General features: G+C 37.6%; 1 protein-coding gene across 1 annotated transcript in view; it reads left to right on the top strand.

Moving 5' to 3' along the window:
* Window positions 1–24,168, top strand: part of LOC311074583 (uncharacterized protein) — a gene marked incomplete at its 3' end in the record, with an annotated part of 39,627 nt that extends 15,459 nt beyond the window's left edge. The window contains exons 2-4 of the mRNA XM_084101289.1: window positions 6,204–6,406; window positions 20,219–20,470; window positions 20,733–24,168. Coding sequence (XP_083957415.1) covers window positions 22,726–24,168 — 1,443 coding nt within the window. The 5' untranslated portion in view covers window positions 6,204–6,406; window positions 20,219–20,470; window positions 20,733–22,725. The remainder of the gene's footprint in view (window positions 1–6,203; window positions 6,407–20,218; window positions 20,471–20,732) is intronic.
* Window positions 24,169–26,125: the final 1,957 nt, after the last annotated feature.

Below are 26,125 nucleotides of genomic sequence, written 5' to 3'. Positions count from 1 at the left end.
TCATCAGCTCCCGTGGCTGATGATGAGGATAGTGAGGAGGATAAGGACAGAGATGAGAAAGTGTAGAGCCTGCGGTAAGCAGAACTAACAGTTACTTTCAAAACACTTAGGCTATTACCCAGTAACGCATTATTTCCACATCTGCATAGTTGACCATTACCGTAATTTACTATAAATTTAATGAGACGCGTTTGTAAACCATGTTTTCCGCCAAAATAAAAGCTTGATGCAGTTTCCGTCAAAATAAAAGATCAAGTGCTTGTACTCTTTCGAGTATAGAAATTAGTACAAAACTAATTGTGAAAGTTTCCTTTATTTTTCAGTGCATTTGTTTTACAATAAATGTCTATTAGTGTGCTATTATTATTATGGCCAAAATGCCAGGGCCAGCCCTGATTATGTGTCTACCACCGCGGACATTTGTCCTTTATCCTGTTGTTTGTGGATTTTACAGTGAGGCATATTTCTTTGTGCAGACATGGATATTGTTCTTTCATATGGTTTTACATGCTATTTTGTATAGGCTACATTTATACTATGCGGACAGGCTAAGTGATGATAGGGCTATGATGTTTGTCCGTATCTACAGGGTAAATTAAGAAATGGGAAAGTAAAGTAATAAGTAGTGAAGTTACTTTTCAAATGAAGTAACTAGTAACTAATTACTTTTTTTGAGTAACTACTACGCCAACACTGATTCTGCATATGTAGCCCTTCGGGGTCATATGTGTATTTTAAGTCCCCCCCTTCGGGCTGGGCATGATTGCATATTTCCACTGAGATATGCTTCCCAGTGTACCATGGTGTTCCTGTGTTAAGTAGGAGTCCTTCGTCCGTGCCAGTCTCACGACAGGTAGCTCAGACTTACGCAAGGCACTGGAAGACAGCCGAGGTGGCGTGATTAGACTGGGAACCCCATTTGTCATCACTGACGTAACTCGTAGTGACACGAAAGGGAACGTCTCGGTTACGTATGTAACCCTCGTTCCCTGAGTAGGGAACAGAGACGTTGCGTCTCCCTGCCACTTCCACTGTACCGCTGGAACGTCTGAGTTCAGTCTCGGCTCCTCAGCGAAGACATATCTGCATGTTGCCAGCATAATTCCTTTTATACCCACGGTGTGGGGCGGACTTACGCTATGCAAATTCCGCAGACCCATGTTATTTTCTTGCCATTGGCTCGTTTTGTATACTCGAAGATGAGAGGCTTTCTAAGCGAAACCCCATTCGTCGTCACTGACGTAACGTCTCCGTTCCCTACTCAGGGAACGAGGGTTACATACGTAACCAAGACGTTCTGTCATGAAACTCTAACGGGCATAGGCTGATAGGTTTACATGCAATCATGCAATTACATAATTTCCACAGAGCACAAGCTGATTGGACTCTACTGATTCTGCAGCCAATGAGATTGCTTGCTCAACATTTAAAAAGTCTGGTTTGTTGTTTGCTGTAAGCTAGTCCTGCAGAGCGCTATCAGAGTTACCTCCTACCTCCCCCAGCTCCACCTGTCTACATCTGCTACTGTATATGTGTCTATTTATGTAACTGGATCTTATCTTACATGCTGACAGCAGTGTATCTGTGTCCATATACTTGCTCTGCAGCAGCAGTATAGCTAATCTTGTCTGCCAAGACCAAATACATTAACATTACTGTAACTGTCAGAGAAGTCAGTTAATATTTCATATTTATTTAATTTTGTTAAAGACTTTTAATTTGAAACTGCTTTGTAAAGAGCTGTTTGAGTTGAGACTTTTATTATCACAGTGTGACTCAGGAAGAACGTTGTCTACACCGCATGGCAAGTTGAAGCTGTAGTTCACATTTCTAAGTATTTAAGTTTATTTACTCATCTGAAGTTACAGAAGATATCACAAGATGCAAGATTAAGTTCTCCCTTGGTAATAAGCAGCCAATGAAGTAAGTTTGTCATTTATATTGTATGTGATTAATGTGGATTGTGTTGCTGTGTGGAAAAGAGTGATATCTATACAAAGACTATAGTTGCTGTTAAAGTGAATTTAACTCTGTTCTGAAAGTTTACAAAGACAACATTTATTGGTAACACTTTATAATAATGTTCAGTTGTAAGGCATTTATAAGTGGTTGGTTAATGATGAACTAATCATTTACAGAACATTCATAAATGATTAGCAAGTGATATACTAATATTTTATGTATGTTTTGTAAATTCTGTTACAAGTCATTTACAATTGATTAGTTAATGATTAACTAATCATTTACAAAACATGACTATGCGTTCATAAATGATTAATTAGTGATATGTTCATTATTTTATGTATGTTTTGTAGATTCAGTAAGAAGTCATTTACAATTGATTAGTTAATAATTAACTAATCAATTACAAAACATGACTATGCGTTTCATAAATGTTTAATAAATTATGTTAAATTTTTTTTATGTTTTGCTCACATCAGGTGCACAGTGGTTAAAGACTCCATGTGTTTCAGAGAAGACAGCTGTCTATACCCTCACCAGTCAGCACTTACACTGCAGTGCACACTACACTACACACTACAGTACACTACACTACAGAAGACAGCTGTTTATACCCTCACCAGTCAGCACTTACACTGCAGTGCACACTACACACTACACTACAAAAGACAGCTGTCTATACCCTCACCAGTCAGCACTTACACTGCAGTACACACTACACTACACTACACACTACAGTGTTCAACACCTGTTATAGATGTGTAAACGCATGAATAAATCATTTACAACACTTTCTGCATCCCCTAATCTAAAGTGTAAACTATTCATCACTTGTAAATGTGTTACACATCATTCGTAGATTACCACTTCAAGAATCAAAAAGGCATAAGATCAACGAATCGAATCTACGAATGTATATGTAAAACATTTACAAGTGATGAATAGTTTACACTTTAGATTAGGGGATGCAGAATGTGTTATAAATGATTTACAACACTTTTTGCATCCCCTAATCTAAAGTGTAAACTATTCATCACTCGTAAATATGTTACAAATGATCTGTACATGTATTCAAGGCATTTACAGCACTTTCTGCACCATCTAATTGCTACATACATACAAAAAATACATTATTTATTAAACATTTGTATATGATTAGTTAATCATTTACTAATCAATTGTAAATGACTTCCAACTGAATCTACAAAATATACATACAATAATTAATATATCACTTATTAATCATTTATGAATGCATAGTCATGTTTCGTAAATAATTAATTAATCATTTACTAATCACTAGTAAATGACTTGTAACGGAATTTACAAAACATACATAAAATGTTAGTATATCACTTGCTAATCATTTATGAATGTTCTGTAAATGATTAGTTCATCATTAACTAACCACTTATAAATGCCTTACAACTGAACGTTATTATAAAGTGTTACCCATTTATTTATTTGATTTATTTGTCCTTTTATATTCTTTATTGTAACTTTATTTTTTGTGTGTTTAGTTCTCACGGCATCTTGAGTTGGATGGTTATCCTCATGGTGAACCAGTCAATAAATCGCCTGTCATCAGAGAATCCTTGTGCTCGTGAAATTACTGGGGGGAGCTACAATTACCATATTCAATGATATGCTAAAACTATTCAGAGAGTTGTCATGATTGAAATATTGTTCATGAATTATTTTATTTTTTAAAACATTTTAGATGGACATTCCACTAGCAATTTTACTTCTTGATTCAGAATGTTCAGAGCACATTCAAAAGTAACGTTCACCTATAATGTTTCAAGATTGATAAAATTGAATGTTCTCTTAACATTCACATATTCAAGAAAAAAAAAAAAAAAAAAAACACACTTTCAGAACATTTTTAAACAACTGGATGTTTTGAATGTTTAGAGAACATTCAGAAATAATATTTGTATAACTTAACGGGAACGTTCTATAGACTTTTTTTTTTTTTTTTAGCTGGGTGAGCAATTAAATGGTACATTTGATTTGTAACTTGCTTTATTGAATGGGATAAAATCTCAATAACTGTGGATAATATTAAAGGAAAAGCTGAAGCATATGAGGAGGTTCAAGGATCACAAACACCAACTCTAAAGATAATGGACCAGGATGATTAGGATGATCTATCTATCTATCTATCTATCTATGAAATAGCAATTCAAATTGTATGTATAGCAACCCTTTGATTGGTGCCTTTTCAAAGTATTGATTGTGATTATTTCTGTAAAGTTTGTATTTTATGAGGTCATGTCTGATAGTAAAATAAAAATCAGCAACAAACTTCTGCAGAATGTAAAGTATTTACAAGTTATATAGATAATATATTTTCTAAAAAGCATGCCTCAATATTGACTTTTGAGGGGTTCAAGAGTCTCTGATGTACATTATCTCAAGGGAAGTATAAATAATGAATAATAACTCATATTTATTATAAATATTTGGATCATAGAATTAACTTGATTGTAGCAGAATACCACAATCAACTAACCTGTTCGTCAAGTGAATGGCCAGTATTTATTAATTTATTAATTTTAAGAAATTGTAATTTCCGGGGTAAGGGAAATAACTTTGTTACTCGGAGCATGTAGCCAAAATCAGCATGATTAGGGACTCCAGTAAATGAGCATAAACCACGAACAACTAATTACATGTGACACAAACAAGACTTTATTAACTAGACTAAACACTTAAACTACTCTAACATACACACACACACATGCATGTTTACCAAGGGAAAGAGAGTTGAAGCAGAATACAAGAAAGCATTGTTTGAAATTCAGCAATTTTAAAGCCTTGAGCAAACCATCAGGTTCTTAAATCTAACACACCCTAAGAGGGGTAGCTTAGGTATACTTAATGTATCAAATAATGAGACTAAGTTTGATATTCGAATAAAACTGTCCTGATGCAATTTGTTGAGGCTCCAGTTGATCTTTGCTGATGTTGTCTTGATGAGAGAGAACCAGTTGGAGTCAGAGGATCTTTGGTGAATGAAGGCTGGCACAAACTTAGGGCTCCTTAGAAGACTTCTAGCTTAGCATTTAGCTTAGCATCATGTTCACATTAGAATTTCTCAGAATCGGGGGAACCGGATAATCTTGTGATCAGTGATCTTGTAGAGCGTCTGCCATGCTTTCATACTCTCAAAGGGAGTCAGACTGCCTTGTCTTCAATCCAATCAACTCCTGGCCTTCTCGGCACCTCAGGATGCCGTGCCGTCCAGCGTGCCCTCAACAGGCCAGGGCAGCAGGCTTCAACTCACAACAGTTATGTGCTCCCTCCAGAGAGAGAGGACTCTCTCTCTCTCTCAACCACAACAGTGTCGAAACCACCATGCAAGTTCATCATATCTTCTCCACCCAGCAGAGAAGAAAACGACTGCAACTTTTACAGTGACTTTTGACACTCACAGACCCATCAACAAACTCAATTCTCAACCACTTCAAGAATTGTACCCACTGCACCGACCATGCCAGTTTCAATTTAATGAGGTGCTCTGAAAATGATAAGCTGATGGTTCTTTTTATAGTTAAATAGATCTTTTCCATAGTTCTATTTCCTGCTTCCGGTTCCATAACACTCACCATTTTACCTATGCATGTATGTATGTATGTTTGTTTAGTTTAGTTATGTTTGGGATTTAGTTAATAAAACTTGTGCACAATTATGTATTTGATTTCTGATCCTCTGCTTGCAACAAAGTCCCTTTTACGATCTTGATCTTGTTACACGCTCTAAGTGCTGTACATGCTAAGAAATAATTATTTTTCGGTGGCCATGAAAGATACACTTTTCTTAGAATAAATGAATAATCAAAAGAGTTTGTTGGAACTGATTAATTGATTGTAATATTAATTTAGCTTACCTCAAAGTTAATCTAATTAACTGACCCAAATATTAATAATTAATCATAATTGGTAATTATGAGTTATTATTATTAATATTTCTCCTTTGAGCTAATTTGTTACACAATATTATAGTCAGGCTAATGAAGCCTATAGGCTACAACTGACTCCCATAGTTAACAGCATTAGTTAAGAGATTTGTTTTCCTTGAGAAAATGTGTTCGAATTGAATTGCAAGCTTGTGAATCGAATTGTGAAATTTGTGCCAATACCCAGCCCTAATCTCCATACATAACAAAGACATTAATAAAGTACCTTAACATTTGGATTCTACCCAAGAGCATTATAACATGTCATTTTCTCTTTCAGCTGAAGCTGCCCTGAGCTTGAATGGGTCTCCTGCCAGGGCTTCCAATTTCCAACTACTTCTGGGACCGGGACTCTGCCTTGTTCTGTGTCTGAGCCGGTTCAGACCCAACAGCCCTGCTCTCTCAAAGGATCTCTCTCCTCCGACAACATCTACACTGGTCTACAGGGAGAAGGACATGGGCCATGCAGCCAGCCTGGCCAAGGTGACTTTAACTCTGATTTCCCAGAAGTCTGGCTTTGTAGCACACTGTGAATTATTGATTGATTTTAGAAGATTATCTAGTCAATATAATTTGATCACCCACCTGCATAGAAAGAAAAATATCAGGTGAAATTGGCATTCAATTAATAATAATAATTTGTTACATTTATGTAGCGCTTTTCTGGGTACTCAAAGCACTTTACATAGAAGGAGGGAATCTCCTCAACCAATGTGCAGTATCCACCTGAATGATGCGACGGCAGCCATATTGCACCACACACCAGCTTATTGGTGGAGAGGAGACAGAGTACCCAGCTAGAAATTTTTTGTTCTAAAAATGTTCTAAGAACATTAGCATGTATTGTTCTATAAATGTTTTCAGCGGCTAGTTTTAGTTTTGTTCCCAGAATGTTCTTTTAAAAGTTTGGAGAACATTCTTTAAAAACATTATTAAAATGTTTAGTAGTAACATTCTTTTAACATTATTCTCTAACGTTCTTAGAAAGTTTTCAGCGGCTAGTTTTAGTTTTGTTCCCAGAATGTTCTTTTAAAAGTTTGGAGAACATTCTTTAAAAACATTATTAAAATGTTTAGTAGTAACATTCTTTTAACATTATTCTCTAATTTTCTCAGAACGTTTTCAGCGGGTAGTTTTATTTGTGTTCCCAGAATGTTTTTTTAAATGTTTAGAGAACATTTTCTAAAAACATTATTAAAATGTTTAGTAGTAACATTTTTATAACATTATTCTCTGACGTTCTTATAATGTTTTTAGCGTGTAGTTTTATTTTTGTTCCCAGAATGTTCTTATAAATGTTCGGATAACATTTTTTTAAAAACATTATTAAAATGTTTAGTAATAACGTTCTTATAATATTATTCTCTAATGTTCATAGAACGTTTTCAGCGGGTAGTTTTATTTTTGTTCCCAGAATGTTTTTTTAAATGTTTAGAGAACATTTTCTAAAAACATTATTAAAATGTTTAGTAATAACATTCTTATAACATTATTCTCTAACGTTCTTATAATGTTGTAAGCGGATAGTTTTATTTTTGTTCCCAGAATGTTCTTTTAAATGTTCGGATAACATTATTTAAAAACATTATTAAAATGTTTAGTAATAACATTCTTATAACATTATTCTCTAACGTTCTTAGAAAGTTTTCAGGGGGTGTTTTTATTTTTGTTCCCAGAATGTTCTTTTAAAAGTTCAGATAACATTTTTTTTTACAACATTATAAAAATGTTTAATAATAATATTGTTAGAACATTATTTCTCCTAAAAGGTAGGATAACATTCTCTAAGAACACTCTAAAAATGTTTTGTGATGATGACCTTCTATAAATGTTTAATCATAACATTTTTAGAACATTATCCCTTTATTCTTATAAAGTTTTTAGCAGGAAGTTTTATTTTTATTCTTAGAACGTTCTTCTAAAAGTTAGGATAACATTCTCTAAAAATACTCTTAAAAATACTACTTAACATTCTTATAAATTTTTTAGTGGGAAGTTTTATTTTTGTTCCCAAAATGTTCTCTTAAACATAAAAAATGCTTAGCTATAACATTGTTAAAACATACAATTTTATTAATCTCTAAAATAAAACAAAAATCTAACAGGTTTATGAATGGCATTCACATAAATTATTAGAAGTTCTGCGTACAGTAGATGCCCAACATTAAATGAAGAACTCAGTAAAGTCCAATGTGCAATCACACGTCTTGACTGCTGTTTGCTCAGAGCGCTCATCATCAGTCTTTGGTTGTCTTGGTTCTTGCAGAAAAAGAATAAAGTCATCTGCATTAATAGGTGTTCTACTGTTCTTCTCTTCTTCTTTTTCAGCTGCTATCCCAGTTAGCAGAATTGAGCTCCATTCTTTGTGTGCATGGTAGAGTTTTTCCTCATAGCCTATAAAAGAAGATCATGCAACAGTGTAAACAAAAATAATACAAATACATATTACATATTAAGATCACAAGCAATATTGACTTTGAAAACTTTCAAAATTAGCCAGCCTAATTATTAATCAGAAATTAATTAGATTAGTTTATTTAAAAGTATAAATATGATACCTTATGAGTATCTATTTTGTTTCTGTAATTTAAAACATATACTTAATCCATTATATACATGTTAAAGGGATACTCCACTTTTTTTGGAAATAGGCTCATTTTATAACTCCCCCAGAGTTAAACAGTTGAGTTTTACCGTTTTCTAATCCATTCAGCCGAGTTTCTGATATTTAGAAGAATGTCAGTAACCAGACAGTTTCTGGTCTCATTGACTTCCATAGTATATATTTTTTCCTACTATGGAAGTCAATGAGACCAGAAACTGTCTGGTTACTGATATTCTTCCAAATATCAGAAACTCGGCTGAATGGATTCGAAAACGGTAAAACTCAACTGTTTAACTCTGGGGGAGTTGTAAAATGAGCCTATTTCCAAAAAAAGTGGAGTATCCCTTTAATAACACAACTAGAGGCTAAATTATTTTAACAAACTACAAACTTGGCTTGAGAAGTGTGAACCTCGAACTCAGGTAGCCTTGAGCACAGCTGCAGCATGTCACAGCACTGCCCACGATGCTTTTGCTCTGATGTAACAGCTCATTTTCATCAGTTATATTGTCTATGGATTGTTACATTTCTTACAGATTTCTGCTTGTTTTAAATCAGATACAGATAAAGTAGTACTGCATTTGAGATAGAACAATTTCTAGTGTGATTTAATCATACCTGTGAATCGTCTCTTTGCTATTAGCTAAGCTGTAAGTTTTAGTTACTTCAAAAGCAGAAAGAAAAATATGCTATAACTTCTGTTTCTTATTGAGAAATCACAGGACAGTGTTGACACTAACTTTTTGTGCTCCAGTAGGTTTCTGTGTGCGCACAATCTGCATGTTAAATGTGAGCTACTGTCTGTGCATATGAAAGCTTGTTTCCGCCATGGAATACAATTTTTAAAAAAGGTAATTGCGAATCACAATTCAAACTTTTTTTTCTCAGAAGTGCGAGATATAAACTCGCAATTGGCCGTTTGAAAGTCAGAATCACAGGATAAATTAGTAAAACCTGAGAAAAAAAAGCAATTCTGGCTTATTTTTTTTTTGCTGTCGTTTCTATATGAGAACATTAATGCACTTCATCAATACAGCTGCTCTGAGAGTCACTTCAGCAGCATTTTAGCTTCATTTGAGAAAAACTATCATCATATCATAAAACACAGAGAAACTCAAAGGTCTACACGGCAATCCGTCAAATAAAAGTTTGGTTTAACCTTTGAAGAACGTTTTGCTTAAATCATTACATTTTAAATAATTGGTTATAGCAATTTAATTAAACCATTCAAATGGAATCAAGAAAACAAAAAAAAATTTACTTTTGGGAGATGCGAGAGCGAAGTAGTCCAGTGATAATTAACAGGCAGCCATGGTTAATGCAATTTGCAAAGACCCGCCCCCTTTAGTTACTGTTGCTATGTCCAACAAGCCATGGCGCTCTCACGCCACACATCATATTGTCACGCAATGAAAAATACATTGCGGATCACAGAAAAAACGCTGAAACGTTTAAACGCAGAGACAAGACAGAGCAGGTTACTTTTGATATGAAAGTTGAAACAAAGTCTCAACGTTTAATTTGTGTAATTTTTTTAGAAAAAAATATTTTTGGTAAAATAAAAATGTAAAAAATACCTGTCAATCAAACTCCCTCGAAGGGTGAATTCTGAGGGGAGTAAAAAAGACAGCTCACAATTCTGATATTTTCTTGCAATTGTGTGTTCTTGCCTCACAATTCTGAGAGAAAAAAAAAAACTGTAATTTTACTGATGGAAACAGACAGTAAAAAAGTGGACTTCAAAGATTTCTTATTCTGTAGCTCCCTGTGGGATTTTTTTGACAAGTCCATAAAAATGCATCCATCCATGATAAAAGTACTCCACACGGCTCTGGCAGGTTAATAAAGGCGAAAGGTGAAGCGAAGTGATGCGTTTGTGTAAGAAACATATCCATATTTTATATTTTAGGGCTGGGAATCGATTAAAAAAAGTAACTGATTATTTACACAATTTGCTGTAATTAAATGCAATTAATTGCATTTCCCCCAAGCTTGTAATCATCAATATTTAAACTTAGAATAACCTAATTAAACAACAAAAAGGAAAAAAAGGAACAGAAAATAGCCCTGTATTAAAATAATATTAAACATCAATATATCAATATATTATTATTTTCAATAATCAATCAACATAATAAATTTAACAATTTATTATTATAATTTTTTTTTTCTAATTATCAAAATAAAACATAGTCCTACAAAGCTATTATTACAAGAGCATGTGATCAGAGCAGGTAATTTTACCATTGTTGTCAGCATGACTATACCAGCTCAGTAGGGCTATTTCACAGAAGTCTACTACTGAGAAATTTCACGTTATTTGACTTTGCTTTTCCAGTGCATGATCGGTACATGATTGGAGCGTTTGGGCCGTTAACGACAGAGCAGAACGCGCAGCGCAAACACGGAGCAGAACATTGAGCAAAGAGCTCAATGTTTGCTCAGTGTTGTGTGTGTGTGTCAGTGCGCCGACACACACACACGGAATGGAGAGCGCGGAGCGGAAAAGACCCGGTCATGAAAGCTGCGCGAGAATAAAACCTGATCGCCGAACACGGAGGGGCGGGACGGCATATTTTGCAGCCTTTTCCGCAACAGGAAGTCATTAAAATGAGGCAAAAAAAGTGCTGCGTTAATTGCATTTTTTTTATAAACTCGTTAAGCATCTCAAATTAATCGCGAAGATTAACGTGTTAATTCCCCCAGCCCTACCATATTTATAATTTTATCGACTTAAATAACTAGCTTCCAGCAGACAGCCATATGCAAGTCAAATTACGCCCAAAGAGTTATAGAGTCAACGCATCGATACGCATATGCGCCTGCAAGGCTACGCATCACTACACTTCGGCCGCCATATGCGTCTATGAGTAGAAAAATGTGTCGTCCCAGTTTTTGATACGCGACGCACCGTTGTATGCAATACTATGCGTTGTTGGTGGGGGCAAAACTGCAAGTTGCTTGCGTCCGACGTGTTGACTATAAAAGGCTCTTGTCGGTGCATGACATAGGAGTAGCATAAGCTTTGACGGCTCTCGCGGTTCAAACAAACAGGGCTAGGCAATAAATTCAAGCTCCTCCCACATTTCTCTTTATATGATTCTCTTTAATGATCATTTTTCTAAAAATCTCTGTGGAAAGAAAGTCAGATATAAATCTGGGACAGATATAAATCTGGCACGAGGGAGAAAAAAATAGATCATTTTTATTTTGGAGTGCATTGTGCGTTTAAAATTGACTACGGTTTTATAAAATGCAGTGGATACTTACTAGTGATGGACTTGTTTCTCTGTTGGTGCCTGTTCTGCTCCGTAAACATTGGTCCAATGCTTGATCTTAAGAAAATGTAAAAAGTGTGTTAATGTGTGTTAACAGACTATTGATCTGGGTGACATAGGACCATTTTTTATGTTTTCCTTAAGTGTTAGGCTATATAAATCTGGAGAACCCTTACTAACATTAACCATGGTTTTGCTACACTAACTAAATGGTAATAAATTATTGTAATCAATCCACCATAAAAATATTGTTTCTACACTTTACTATAATAAAAACCATGGTTAATTTAGCAAAGGACCCTGGGAACATGTCCTAAAAAGAACAGCTCATCCAAAAAATAGACTCTCTATCGTTATTTACCGGTACTCCATGTTGTTCCAAAACTGTATGAATTTATTTTGTATAACCTTAATTAAGATATCTTGAGAAATGACTTCACTGTTTTTTTTTTTTTTTTTCATAAAATGGGTTCCAATGTTGTTTAATTCCCAACATTCTTGTGTTTCAGAGAAGTAAGTCATACAGGTTTGAAAATAATTTCATTTTGAAAGGACATTTATGTTATGTATAAAGACACAATGTTCTCAGTTCCCTCATTGTAAAGCTCCTATGCTGAGGTTTATTTTATTTTATTTTTTCAAAATGTTGCAAGTAAAATGTTCTAATTGTGTTAACTTGTCACATTAGAAGAACGTTTTATGAAGAACATTCAACATCTCATCTCTCAATGATATCCTCAAAACATTTCCCTAACGTGACAGAGAGAATGTTCTTCTTTTGTTATCATGAAACATTGGGACAATGTTATATTGAGATCATTGTACAACTTTAACTTTAGCAACATTCCCAAAATATGCTCAAAATGTTGCAAGTAGAATGTTCTTCTTTTGTTATCATGAAACATTGGGAACATTTGTTTCCATAAAATGGGTTCCAATGTTGTTTTATTCCCAACATTCTTGTGTTTCACAGAAGTCATACAGGTTTGAAAATAATTTCATTTTGAAAGGACATTTATGTTTGGGTCAGCTAGGCCCATAAAAACTCATATCAAGAAGACAGGTACAATTTTGACTGGAGGGTTTGGACCAGTGTGCCTTTGAGCAGAGTTTACATGTTCTGCCTCTATTTCACGTGTATTTTACTATGACAATACTCACCGCAACTGAAGATCATGTGGCTGGATAATTTATTCCCAAAATTCCTGGATAATGGGAAACACACACATACAGCAATATTATTAGCTATTTGTATTTACTTACTAAAAGAGACATAAAAAGCTTGCAAATTTTTACTCACCAGCTCAAAAACATATTATGATGATGACTCATCATTTTGACGGTAACGTTAGGCCGATATCCCGCGATCATTCAAAAGCCTAGTTTTCATAGTGTGGTTCGAGTTCCTCTCTGTATAAAGACACAATGTTCTCAGTTCACTCATTGTAAAGCTCAGACTATGCTGAGGTTTATTTTTATTTATTTTTATCAAAAACTAACTTAGCTGACAATATTTAGCCTAACGTTACACATGCAGCCTGAAACATTGACATAATATCGATATTGCTCTAGTCGCATTTAAAATTAGCTTCTCAATTTAACACACTATATTTTGATGTAGCAGAATGTATTTTTATATAAAATAAAGTTATTTACCTTCCGCAGATTGCAATATGTCCGTTACACGTAGGCTACGTTGTTAAAATTCGTTGTCCATTTACATCCCGCAACTCGCTCAAAATAAAAATGTAACAGTACGATGCAAAATAATCCATGTTTTAAACAATGTAAAAGCCACAGAACCGAAGGAGGCTAGTACTGAAGATCCTCCCGAGCAGCAGCAGCGCGCGCACACACACACACACACACACACACACTCTCACTCTAAAACAGACGAATATTCAAACTTCAAACTTGACCAGTAAAAGGCGCGCATAGCTGCCATTGGCCAGATTCCTGGATGACAGTCTGAATAGCCAATCATGCTCAAAACAACTCGAAGAGACAGCCAATAATGTGGTAACATTGCAATTACAGGAAAAGATGACATGTTTTAAAAGAAAGAATATGAAAAAAATGTGCACGGCTATTTATTTAGTTGTATTTGTAAGCTGGCTGTTATATTTAATCAATTGGTTAAATGGTGTCTTCATTGCAGTGCATGATAAAAAATAAATAAACTTACAATAACATATAAATAATAATAATAAATTACACAAATAATATATACCATGTATAACAACATATATTTACCACTGCTCTGCCAAACAGCAGTTTAAAAGAGCAAACATATTATATATTAAACAGAGCAAACATTGCATATGTATAGGCTATTCATATACAATTCTGTATACCTACCTACATGAAAAACTAATGGATTGGTATCATGGTAACATTAGAGATACATTCATGTGACCCATAATGATCCTTTTGCACTTTAACAAAATATTGACCTTTCCTTTAGAAACACTCTTATGCCTAATAATGTCAACTTGCTTTTCACCCTGTGTGGCACAGTTACACAACCTGTTGGTTTAGGGTAAATCCTCTGTCCAACACAACACTTTGGTAACATTGGCATAATTCTATACAAGTTGCAACATATACCCCGGGTTTCACAGGCAAGGTTTAAGCCTGTAGTCCCAGACTAAAATGCACGTTTGAGCTGTTTTACCTGAAAGCAACTTGCACTGACATATCTTAAAATATGTCGGTGCCATTATTTTGTCTCAAGATGCACACCAGTAATGTTTCTTTTTCTTTTTTCTAAGGCACATTTTTAAAAGCTAATTAAATGCACTAAGGCCTAATCCTGGCTTAATCTAAACTCTGTGAAACCGGGTCTGGGTTAGAAATTAAGGGTTAAGGTTAACCCTAACCCTAACCCTTGTCTACAGACTTTTATTTAACAGCATGGATACTCCAAGGTGTTGACTGCAGTGGTTAGGCCTTTAGCGTTGATACAGGACGAATAACTTCTTACTGTGACAGTCTGTAATGTATTTTAGCAAAGAGTGTTTGTATGGATTGTCCCTAATTAAGCTAGAGCTATTGGTGCATTCAAGTCATGTCATAAAGATCGTATTTACAAGTTGAACGCCACCACAATGATGAGAATATGAGTAGGAAGCTCAGGATTTTCTTTAACCCCGATCTTGAAGAGTTAGGGGTGTGTCAGTGGGAAACATTGTGGGATACCACTATACTTAGGTATTCAGCAGTGACAATGAAGTAAGCTAATGCCTGCACAAAATATGATAGCATTAATATGTAACAGTATAATATGTGATGATAAAGTTTACAGTGGCTTCATTAATTTAAAACATTAAACAAAATTGTAAAACCTCATGAATACAAACTTCCCAGGAGGACTTAAATGCACCATATGTTCCATCGTGAACCCTGTTGGCCTGCTGTCAGACCAGCAAGCTCAATTTAACAATAATTGTGTAGTTTGATTGCTAAATGTTACATTTAAAATGTTCTAGTTTTGTTAACATGTCACATTACAAGAATTTTTTTTAAAAACACTCATCATCTCAGGTCTCAGTGATATCCTCAAAACATTTTACGAACGTTGATTTGATAATGTTCCTCCTCTGTTATTATGGAACATTGTGCCAATGTTTTACTGAGAACATTATATAATCTGTTATCTCAACAACATCCTCAAAACATCCTTAAAATGTTGCAATTAAAATGTTCTAATTGTGTTAACACATAACATTACAAGAACGTTTTATAAAGAACATTCAACATCTCATCTCTCAATGATATCCTCAAAACATTTTCCTAATGTGACAGAGAGAATGTTCTTCTTTTGTTATGACAAAACATTGGGACAATGTTATATTGAGATCATTGTACAAACTTTAACTTTAACAACATTCCCAAAATATGCTCAAAATGTTGCAAGTGGAATGTTCTTCTTTTGTTATGACAAAACATTGGGACAATGTTATATTGAGATCATTGTACAAACTTTAACTTTAACAACATTCCCAAAATATGCTCAAAATGTTGCAAGTAGAATGTTCTTCTTTTGTTATCATGAAACATTGGGACAATGTTATATTGAGATCATTGTACAAACTTTAACTTTAGCAACATTCCCAAAATATGCTCAAAATGTTGCAAGTAAAATGTTCTAATTGTGTTAACTCGTCACATTAGAAGAACATTTTATAAAGAACAATAAACATCTCATCTCTCAATGATATCCTCAAAACATTCTACAAATGTGACAGAGAGAACGTTCTTCTTTTGTTATGACAAAACATTAAGACAACGTTATTTTGAGATCATTGTACAAACTTTAACTTAAACAACATTCCCAAAATATGCTCAAAATGTTGCAAATAAAATGTTATAATTTTGTTAACTCGTCACATTAAAATAACGTTTTATAAAGAACAATAAACATCTCATCTCTCAATGGTATCCTCAAAACATTTTCCTAATGTGACAGAGAGAATTGTTCTTCTTTTGGTTTTATGAAACATTGGGACAATGTTATATTGAGATCATTGTACAAACTTGAACTTTAATAACATTCCCAAAATATCCTCAAAATGTTGCAAGTAGAATGCTCTTCTTTTGTTATCATGAAACATTGGGACAATGTTATTTTAAGATCATTGTCCAAACTTTAACTTTAACAACATTCCCAAAATATGCTCAAAATGTTGCAAATAAAATGTTCTAATTGTGTTAACTCGTCACATTAGAAGAACGTTTTATGAAGAACATTCAACATCTCATCTCTCAATGATATCCTCAAAACATTTTCCTAACGTGACAGAGAGAACGTTCTTCTTTTGTTTTTATGAAACATTGGGACAATGTTATATTGAGATCATTGTACAAACTTTAACTTTAACAACATTCCCAAAATATGCTCAAAATGTTGCAAATAAAATGTTCTAATTGTGTTAACTCGTCACATTAGAAGAACGTTTTATGAAGAACATTCAACATCTCATCTCTCAATGATATCCTCAAAACATTTTCCTAACGTGACAGAGAGAACGTTCTTCTTTTGTTATCATGAAACATTGGGACAATGTTATATTGAGATCATTGTACAAACTTTAACTTTAACAACATTCCCAAAATATGCTCAAAATGTTGCAAGTAGAATGTTCTTCTTTTGTTATCATGAAACATTGGGACAATGTTATATTGAGATCATTGTACAAACTTTAACTTTAACAACATTCCCAAAATATGCTCAAAATGTTGCAAATAAAATGTTCTAATTGTGTTAACTCGTCACATTAGAAGAACGTTTTATGAAGAACATTCAACATCTCATCTCTCAATGATATCCTCAAAACATTTTCCTAACGTGACAGAGAGAACGTTCTTCTTTTGTTATCATGAAACATTGGGACAATGTTATATTGAGATCATTGTACAAACTTTAACTTTAACAACATTCCCAAAATATGCTCAAAATGTTGCAAGTAGAATGTTCTTCTTTTGTTATCATGAAACATAGGGACAATGTTATATTGAGATCATTGTACAAACTTTAACTTTAACAACATTCCCAAAATATGCTCAAAATGTTGCAGGTAAAATGTTCTAATAGTGTTAACTCGTCACATTAAAATAACGTTTTATAAAGAACATTCAACCTCTCATCTCTCAATGATATCCTCAAAACATTTTCCTAATGTGACAGAGAGAATGTTCCTCTTTTGTTTTTATGAAACATTGGGACAATGTTATATTGAGATCATTGTACAAACTTTGACTTTAGCAACATTCCCAAAATATGCTCAAAATGTTGCAAGTAGAATGTTCTTCTTTTGTTATCATGAAACATTGGGACAATGTTATATTGAGATCATTGTACAAACTTTAACTTTAACAACATTTCCAAAATATGCTCAAAATGTTGCAGGTAAAATGTTCTAATTGTGTTAACTCGTCACATTAGAAGAACGTTTTATAAAGAACATTCAACATATCATCTCTCAATGATATCCTCAAAATATTCTACAAATGTGACAGAGAGAATGTTCTTCTTTTGTTTTTATGAAACATTGGGACAATGTTATATTGAGATCATTGTACAAACTTTAACTTTAACAACATTCCCAGAATATGCTCAAAATGTTGCAAGTGGAATGTTCTTCTTTTGTTATCATGAAACATTGGGACAATGTTATATTGATATCATTGTACAAACTTTAACTTTAGCAACATTCCCAAAATATGCTCAAAATGTTGCAAGTAAAATGTTCTAATTGTGTTAACTCGTCACATTAGAAGAACGTTTTATAAAGAACAATAAACATCTCATCTCTCAATGATATCCTCAAAACATTCTACAAATGTGACAGAGAGAACGTTCTTCTTTTGTTATGACAAAACATTAAGACAACGTTATTTTGAGATCATTGTACAAACTTTAACTTAAACAACATTCCCAAAATATGCTCATAATGTTGCAAATAAAATGTTATAATTTTGTTAACTCGTCACATTAAAAGAACGTTTTATAAAGAACAATAAACATCTCATCTCTCAATGATATCCTCAAAACATTTTCCTAATGTGACAGAGAGAATGTTCCTCTTTTGTTTTTATGAAACATTGGGACAATGTTATTTTGAGATCATTGTACAAACTTTAACTTTAACAACATTCCCAAAATATTCTCAAAATGTTGCAAATAAAATGTTATAATTTTGTTAACTCGTCACATTAAAATAACGTTTTATAAAGAACATTCAACATCTCATCTCTCAATGATATCCTCAAAACGTTTTCCTAACGTGACAGAGAGAACGTTCTTCTTTCGTTATAATGAAACATAGGGACAATGATATTTTGAGATCATAGTACAACTTGTTATTTCAGAAACATTCCCAAAACATCTTTTGAATGTTGCAGTTAAAATGTTATATCTTAGTTTTCATATAACGTTATAGGAACATTTTTTAAAATGAGAAAACATCCTTAAAATGTTCAGTAAACATTACATTCAAATGTTTTCTTTAGAACATTAACCAAACTTGTAGGGAATGTTAGCGAAAGTTCTGAGAACGTTCCCTGCTAGCTGGGTAATAGAGCCAATCAGTATATGGGGATGATTAGGAGGCCATGATGGACAAGAGGCCAATGGGCAAATTTGGCATGGAAACCGGGTTACTAGTCGAGCCACGAACGCCGTGCTAAGTGAGCTGGTCGATAGGAATTACGTTTGTGAAATCTAACGTAGCACGGCGTTCGTGGCTCGACTAGTCGAGACTGTTTTCCAAGATGACTCCAGCCTGTAAACGCGTAATGTACTGTCTTTATAAAGTATCTTCGTATTAAACTGTCTGTACACTTACAAAGTTCTCAATGCTTCGGTTTGCATGTAGGGACCCTCATTATGCTACCGTGTTAGTGTGAGGCTATTTTGAACCTTTTTAGTGGTATTAACTAGCAATTTACTTTTACTTACACTATGCCCCATATACTAGTGTTATAAGCTCATCTGTTTTTAGAGATAAAACTCTTTACATTCGATTATCATGAAAACGCATCCCAGGGAATGATCGACTCGGTAATCATGTGTTAATTACCCCTAGGTTAATTTTTCACCGGAATTGTCCTTTAACAAGTTAAATTTAGGGCTGTGAAAAGATTAATCGCGATTAATCGCATCCAAAATAAAAGTTTGTGTTTAAATAATATATGTGTGTGTACTGTGTATAATTAAATTTGTATATATAAATACACACACATGCATGTATATATTTAAGAAAAATTTGTTATTTATATATATAAAAAATTATATTTATATATAATATAAATTATATATAAATATATACAGTATATGTATGCAAATATTTCTTAAATATATACATGCATGTGTGTGTATTTATATATACAAAATAATTATACACAGTACACACACATATATTATGTAAACACAAATGCATCATGTTTGAGCCTTCTCAAGAACCAATGAGGTTTGTTCTTGCGCTTCAAGCTGGTTTGGTTGAACATCTGTTTCTGTTCGGTGATCAATGTTTATATCTGAATAAAAGTCTAAATTCAATCTGTTCATCATATAAAGCGATCGTGTCTCATCAGAAAATTTGGACTAAACCGTTCAATTCATATGGATTATTTTTATGTTCTCTTTGTGAACTTTTTGAAGCATCAAAGTGTTCGTTACATAGCTGTCAATGGAGAGTACAGAACTGGCTCAGATTTTATTAAAAATATCTTAATTTGTCTTCTGAAGATGATGGAAAGTCTTAAGGGTTTGGAACAACACAAGGGTGATTAAATGATGACAGAATTTTTATTTTTGGGTGAACTAACCCTTTAATATAATCAAAGAAGGTATGGATTGCATTTCAGCTCTTTTTGTGCTATTCATACATCTCAAACCAACTTGTTTCATAGGATCTGGAGCAGCATCAGCTGCTTCTAATCAGTCCCCAATGCCTCCTGGATCAACTCCTCCTCCTCACCAGCCAATTGGTCTCGCCCAAACACAGACCAATAACAGCAACAACAAGACAGATGATGCATTCACAGCAGCTTCAGAGACTCATGGATAACTGGGCAGAAGGGTTAAGGCATCCTTCACGATCACAATCCCTCAGTCTAAGACCACAGCAACTGACCCGATCCAGGATCTGGAGCGCTATAGAGGTGAGATTATTAAAATACTCCCTTACCAAATATTAAAGAGTATGAAAATGAACATTCTGACATTACACCTTGTGACGCCATAAAATTCTTTAAAAAATCTATTATATGGAATCATACAGGTTTGTAATGACAAGAGGATGAGAATGATGACTGAAGTTTCACTATATTTAAATTGTGATGATGATGTTATGCCTCTTCAATGCTCAGGTTAAAAAAGGTTGGTGCTAACTAAGAAAGATATTCTGTGATGTCTTGTCTTTAGGCTCCGGTTTCATCAGAAAGATTGAATGCTTCCCAGCTGCCTCTTTTATGGCCGCAGATTGATTTCCATGCCCCTGGGATGGCGACTGACACTACACAAGTACTCCAGTGCAGTTGTTTGGTGCCCGGTAGCTCGTACAGAAATATGCTGAATGCCCAACACTTAGACATGGACTACTGGCCAACAATGACTGGCAATCTTAACCAAGAAGTCTTTGCTTTCCCTGCTATGCACTCTCCTTTACACATATGTAAATGCTATAAGGTAATTATGCTCTTAAATTTGGGTAGATGTGTATAGACACTGTTTATAATATCTTCTGTAAATATAAGCTCTATCTGCATATGTGCATAAACCTGACGTGAATGAAGTTGAGATTTAGGTTAATCAGTGGCTTGGGTTGAATCGTATCACATCACAGCTGGGTGAAAACACTGGAGCTTGGAGCGATGATCATGACATCACTGTGAATTTTTCACTACGTCCTGAAGCGATCACTAATTTCACAATGAACTGGTCAACAAAACACATTATCGTATGCTAGAAAAGTAACGACCACGAACTACACTGAGAAACAAGAGAGAACTTTAACAGACTGTACATTTCAGGTGAATAAGCCTGCAAGAGTGCCTTGAACAGCAACTGCAGACTGTGCTGCGTACCAGCCAATGTACCCAGGGTAAAGGTGACTGCTATTAATCTTCTGTTACCATGCATAACACCAACTAAATTAATGTTTTCCCCACCTGCAGTTTATGATGTCCTATTTGGATGTTTATAAAATGCATTTCAACACTACATGGTATAATTCAGTTAAGTTAATTAATATTTTTTTTGAACGTGTGTGGCATTCATTATTTTGAGGATATTGTTCTTTTGTCATTTTCTACATCATCTGATACAGTAAAAAAGTACATTGGTTTAGAGGAAAACTGTTTTCAAAATTGTAATGCGGTCAAGTGATCTTTTGAGTATGAGGTCTCTGCGGAACAACAGTGGGCGTTTCTAAATTTGTGGGTGTTTTCAAACTGGTGGGTGTTTATAAATCATGCAATGAAAATGATGCCCTTCACCCAACCCCTCCCCTAACCCTACCCACACTGTGACATGGGCAAATCAGGGAACACGGTCGAAAACGCCCCTCTGTTTATGGCCTCACCCACTGATGTGGTAACTCCTATTACTGTCCTGCAGAGACCTATACTTGGATCTTTTGAATAGAAGAATCTAATTTTACAGTGAATGAAATGATGAGCTAAATGATCTCCGCTGGCACGGTCATCTGTGGTTACTGTACAATCTTAAAGCACATTGCCATCTTTTAGATCTTAATGCTACTGTTTTTCCTTAATAATGCTAATATTTGACTGTCTAGACTAGAGTGTTTCGGAAGACACTGACTGATGCTTTGCAACATTTAAAATCTATACTTAAACTTACAAATGTTCTGTAGAAAGTCCCATGATGAAGTACTGAAACCTGCCAAAACCTGCTCATATACACTTTCTATACTTGTACAACAAATTATTAAAACAGTTTTTTTTTTTTAAATGGTGTTATATATTTGGAAGACTTAAGTGACATAGGTCTCATCTTGCGCTAAGCAGGTGTAGGCAGGGCATTGTTTTTGTCATGGTAAATGTCAGTCTTAATAACTTTCCTCAAAGTAAACAACCGTAAAGCTAATATCGAGAGGCGCAGCAGTGTTCTCTTACGAGAGGTCTCTCGTACTGCGTAAGAGTATCTTACGCTAGGGGAAAATCCTTTTTCCGCGAGATATTGAAGCCAAAAATTATACTTAATTTTGTAATAATGCAAAACGCGTTGCGGCAGCATACAGACATAGGCGAGACAGCTCGCGCCTATTGGCTGTTCTGCGGCAACTGCAGCAGCCTATCGAGTATGTAGCTCTCTGTATACATTCTCTGTACTCTGTGTGTGTGTGTGTCGCCGCCGCGACACACATTCTAAAAGAGCTAGCGTCTTTTTAAAGATGCCTTCCTGCGGCTCGTGCAGAGCCACACTCAGCGACGGGGACCGCCATGTTATCTGCGCTTCCTGCCTGGGTGAGGAACATGCAGCTCTCGCGCTCGCTGACGGCGGCTGCCCTCACTGCGAGCTGATGCCCATGGCGACTCTGAGGACTCGCCTGGCTTTCTTCACCGAGACTGCTCCCCTGCCCGCCGCGGTGTCGCGCCGTAAAAAGCGCCGTGCCCAGCGGGTCCCGGAACCTTCCCCCAGCCGCCAAAGCTCGCTGGTTCGCCCGCCCGCTTCACCGGCTTCGTCAGCTTCTCTTCCTGACGGACAGCGGCTGCTGTCTGCCGCCGCTTCCGTCGACGCCGCTGACGAGGAAGCCCTGCTGGGAGAGGATGATTCCTGCTCTATCCTGGCGTCAGGCAGTGAGGATTGGGCGAGCTCTGAGGATCTCGCGCCCGCTGCCCGCGCTGCGTTAGGCAAAAGAGCGTCCATCGAGACGGAGCTCATGCGGATACTCGCACAGGCCGCGGCGAGCCTCGGCCTCGAGTGGTCTTCGCCTGAGCAGCCCGCTCACAACCGGCTGGATGGCTTTTTTCTGACCGGGGAGCGCGCTTCGCCTGCGTCCAAACCAGCGCCCTTTCTTCCTGAGTTATACGAAGAAGTCGCTAAGTCCTGGAACGCCCCCTATTCTGCTAGAGTGCGTCCCGCTGTTTCTTTGGCATTCTCTGCACTTGACGATGCCAAGAACAGGGGATACCTCTCGCTGCCGCCGGTCGAAGAGGTGATAGCGGCCCACTTATGCCCGCCCTCCGCTGGACGGCGCGCTAAGCTGGCCCTTCCCTCTAAAGCTTGCCGCACCACGTCAAGCTTGCTCCGCCGCGCTTTCGCCGCCGCCGGGCAAGCTGCGTCAGCGCTGCACACCATGGCCACGTTGCAGATCTTCCAGGCCGATCTCCTCCGAAAGCTGGACGAGAAAGGACCTGACGCGATCTGTGTGCCGGACCTCAGAAGCGCCACGGACCTCGCTCTCCGTGCCACTAAGTCCGCAGCACAGGCCATTGGACGAAGTATGGCTTCTCTCACCGTGACTGAGAGACACCTGTGGCTGACGCTCTCAGAAATGGCAGAGTCCGAGCGCACCGCATTCCTCGATGCCCCGCTTTCTCCCGCTGGCCTCTTTGGATCCTCCGTCAAGGATTTTGCGGAGAGATTCGCAGAGGTACAGAAAGCGTCACAGGCTATGAAGCACTTCCTCCCGAAGCGCTCCAGTTCTGCAGCAGGCCGTGCGAAACCGTCTGCACAGAGCTCACAGCCACAGCCACCGTCCACTGCCGCCACTTCGCAGCGCCGTCAGGTTCGAAGCGCGAGACCGCGCTCCCGCTCATCCGGCCGCCGCCCCGCCATGCGTGGCCCGCGGCCTAGGATTGTGGTAAAGCCTGAGGTCCCGAAGTCGTCCTAGCACGTCTAGGAAAACGACGGTGTTCGAGTCCCGCCGCGGCCGGACTCCCACCAAAGTTATTCGCTCGTCCAGTTCCAGCAAATGTGACTGTTCCAGTGTTTTCTGCAGCCAACAAGCCGGTTCTGTCACCCGCTTGCCTGCACACAAATGCCGTTTTCACGGCTACCCAGATAAATCCCCAAGAGAGCGTATTTTCTGGTGTCCCGGCCACGGCCGATGGTGTCTCATGTGTAGTAAGAATGCCCACTGCCCAGTGCCCATCTCTACACACAAGCACAGCCTGTCACTCAGGGCCCGCGCACATAAAATCGACTCAGATCGATTGCGCTTCAAACACGGTGAATGTGCCCACTACCCAGTGCCCACAAACACCATGTTATGCATGTCTCACGGTTTCTGTAAAAACGAAACCAGCGTGCGTTCGCTTCACTCAAGCGAACGACGCTTTCAGTGTGATAAATGTGCCCGCTGTCCCGCGCCCACACCCACACATAGACATGACAGTTCCTACGGGACTCGCCCAGCCCTCCCCCTCGCGGTTGACCGCCGCAGAGGAGTCGAGCGCGGGCAATCTGCCCGCTGTTATCAGCGCGCCCCATGCCTCAAATGTCACGAGCGCGACGCTTGTGTTACAGCACACCGAAGCCTCTCCATCGCTAAGCGAACGGAGCGCGCCTCGCATTCAACCCCTAGCTATTCATGCAGACGCATGGGCAAAGCTGCCCGGGGTTTCGAAGTGGGTGCTGGACATTATAAAGAGAGGCTATTCGCTACAGTTTCGCCGGCGCCCTCGCCGCTATGCGGCGCGTGTCGAGACCACGGTAAAAGCAGAAGTAGCACATCTACTTCGAGCCGAAGTGACGAAACTATTGAACAAAGGGGCCATAGAGCCTCTATCTCAAGTTCAGAGCGAAGGAGGGCTATACAGCAGATACTTCCTGGTACCAAAAAAAGACGGGGGTCTCAGACCCATACTAGATCTAAGGCAACTGAACAGAGTGCTTGTGAAGCGACAGTTCAGGATGCTCACGACCAGAAAAATCCTCGCGCATATTCGCCAAGGAGATTGATTCGTGTCGATAGATCTGAAAGACGCGTATTTTCAAATACAGATAGCTTCACGTCACAGGCGATATTTGAGATTCGCCTTCGAGGGCCAGGCATATCAGTACACAGTCCTGCCGTTCGGTTTATCCCTGGCACCCCGTACATTTACGAAGTGCATGGATGCGGCGCTCGCACCCCTCAGAATGAGAGGCGTGCGAGTACTGAACTATTTGGACGATTGGCTGATTCAAGCGCAATCCCGCTCAGTGCTCGTAGAGCACACGACCATTTTACTCGATCACCTCGAGAATCTGGGTCTCAGTGTCAACTGGGCGAAGAGCTCTCTGTCTCCCAGTCAGAAGATATCTTTCCTGGGCACAGAGCTGGACTCGCTGTCCATGATAGCGCGACTATCACCACAGCGCGCGGTAGACATTCAGCGCACAGCGAACTCGTTCCGCTGCGGCGCGTCTGTCCCGCTCAAGAGATTTCAGAAGATGCTGGGTCTCATGGCCTCAGCATCATCAGTGCTCCAGCTGGGCTTGCTCCGCATGCGCCCGCTGCAGTTCTGGCTGAAAGCGCGAGTCCCACGCCAAGCATGGGCATCCGGTCTGCTTCGCCTCAAGGTCAATCAGAAGTGCGTCACAGCTCTGAAACCTTGGAAAGCGGACGACTGGTACCAATCAGGTGTAAGCCTGGGGACTTCCTCGAGGGTGAGGGTGGTGTCCACGGACGCATCCACCTCGGGATGGGGAGCGCTGCTCGAGGGCAGACCGTTCTTTGGCCAGTGGTCAGAACGGGAGAAGCTCCTGCACATAAACTGCCTCGAAATGCTGGCGGTAGACAACGCACTGAAGCGTTTTTGTCCCCACATAAAAGGCTGCCACGTCCTGGTCCGCTCGGACAGCAT

This window comes from Abramis brama (assembly GCF_963993115.1).
Source record: "Abramis brama genome assembly, chromosome: 23".
In the NCBI taxonomy this organism is placed as follows: domain Eukaryota; kingdom Metazoa; phylum Chordata; class Actinopteri; order Cypriniformes; family Leuciscidae; genus Abramis; species Abramis brama.
Note: the sequence above shows the minus strand (reverse complement) of the source record. Positions and strands in the feature narration are given on the sequence as shown.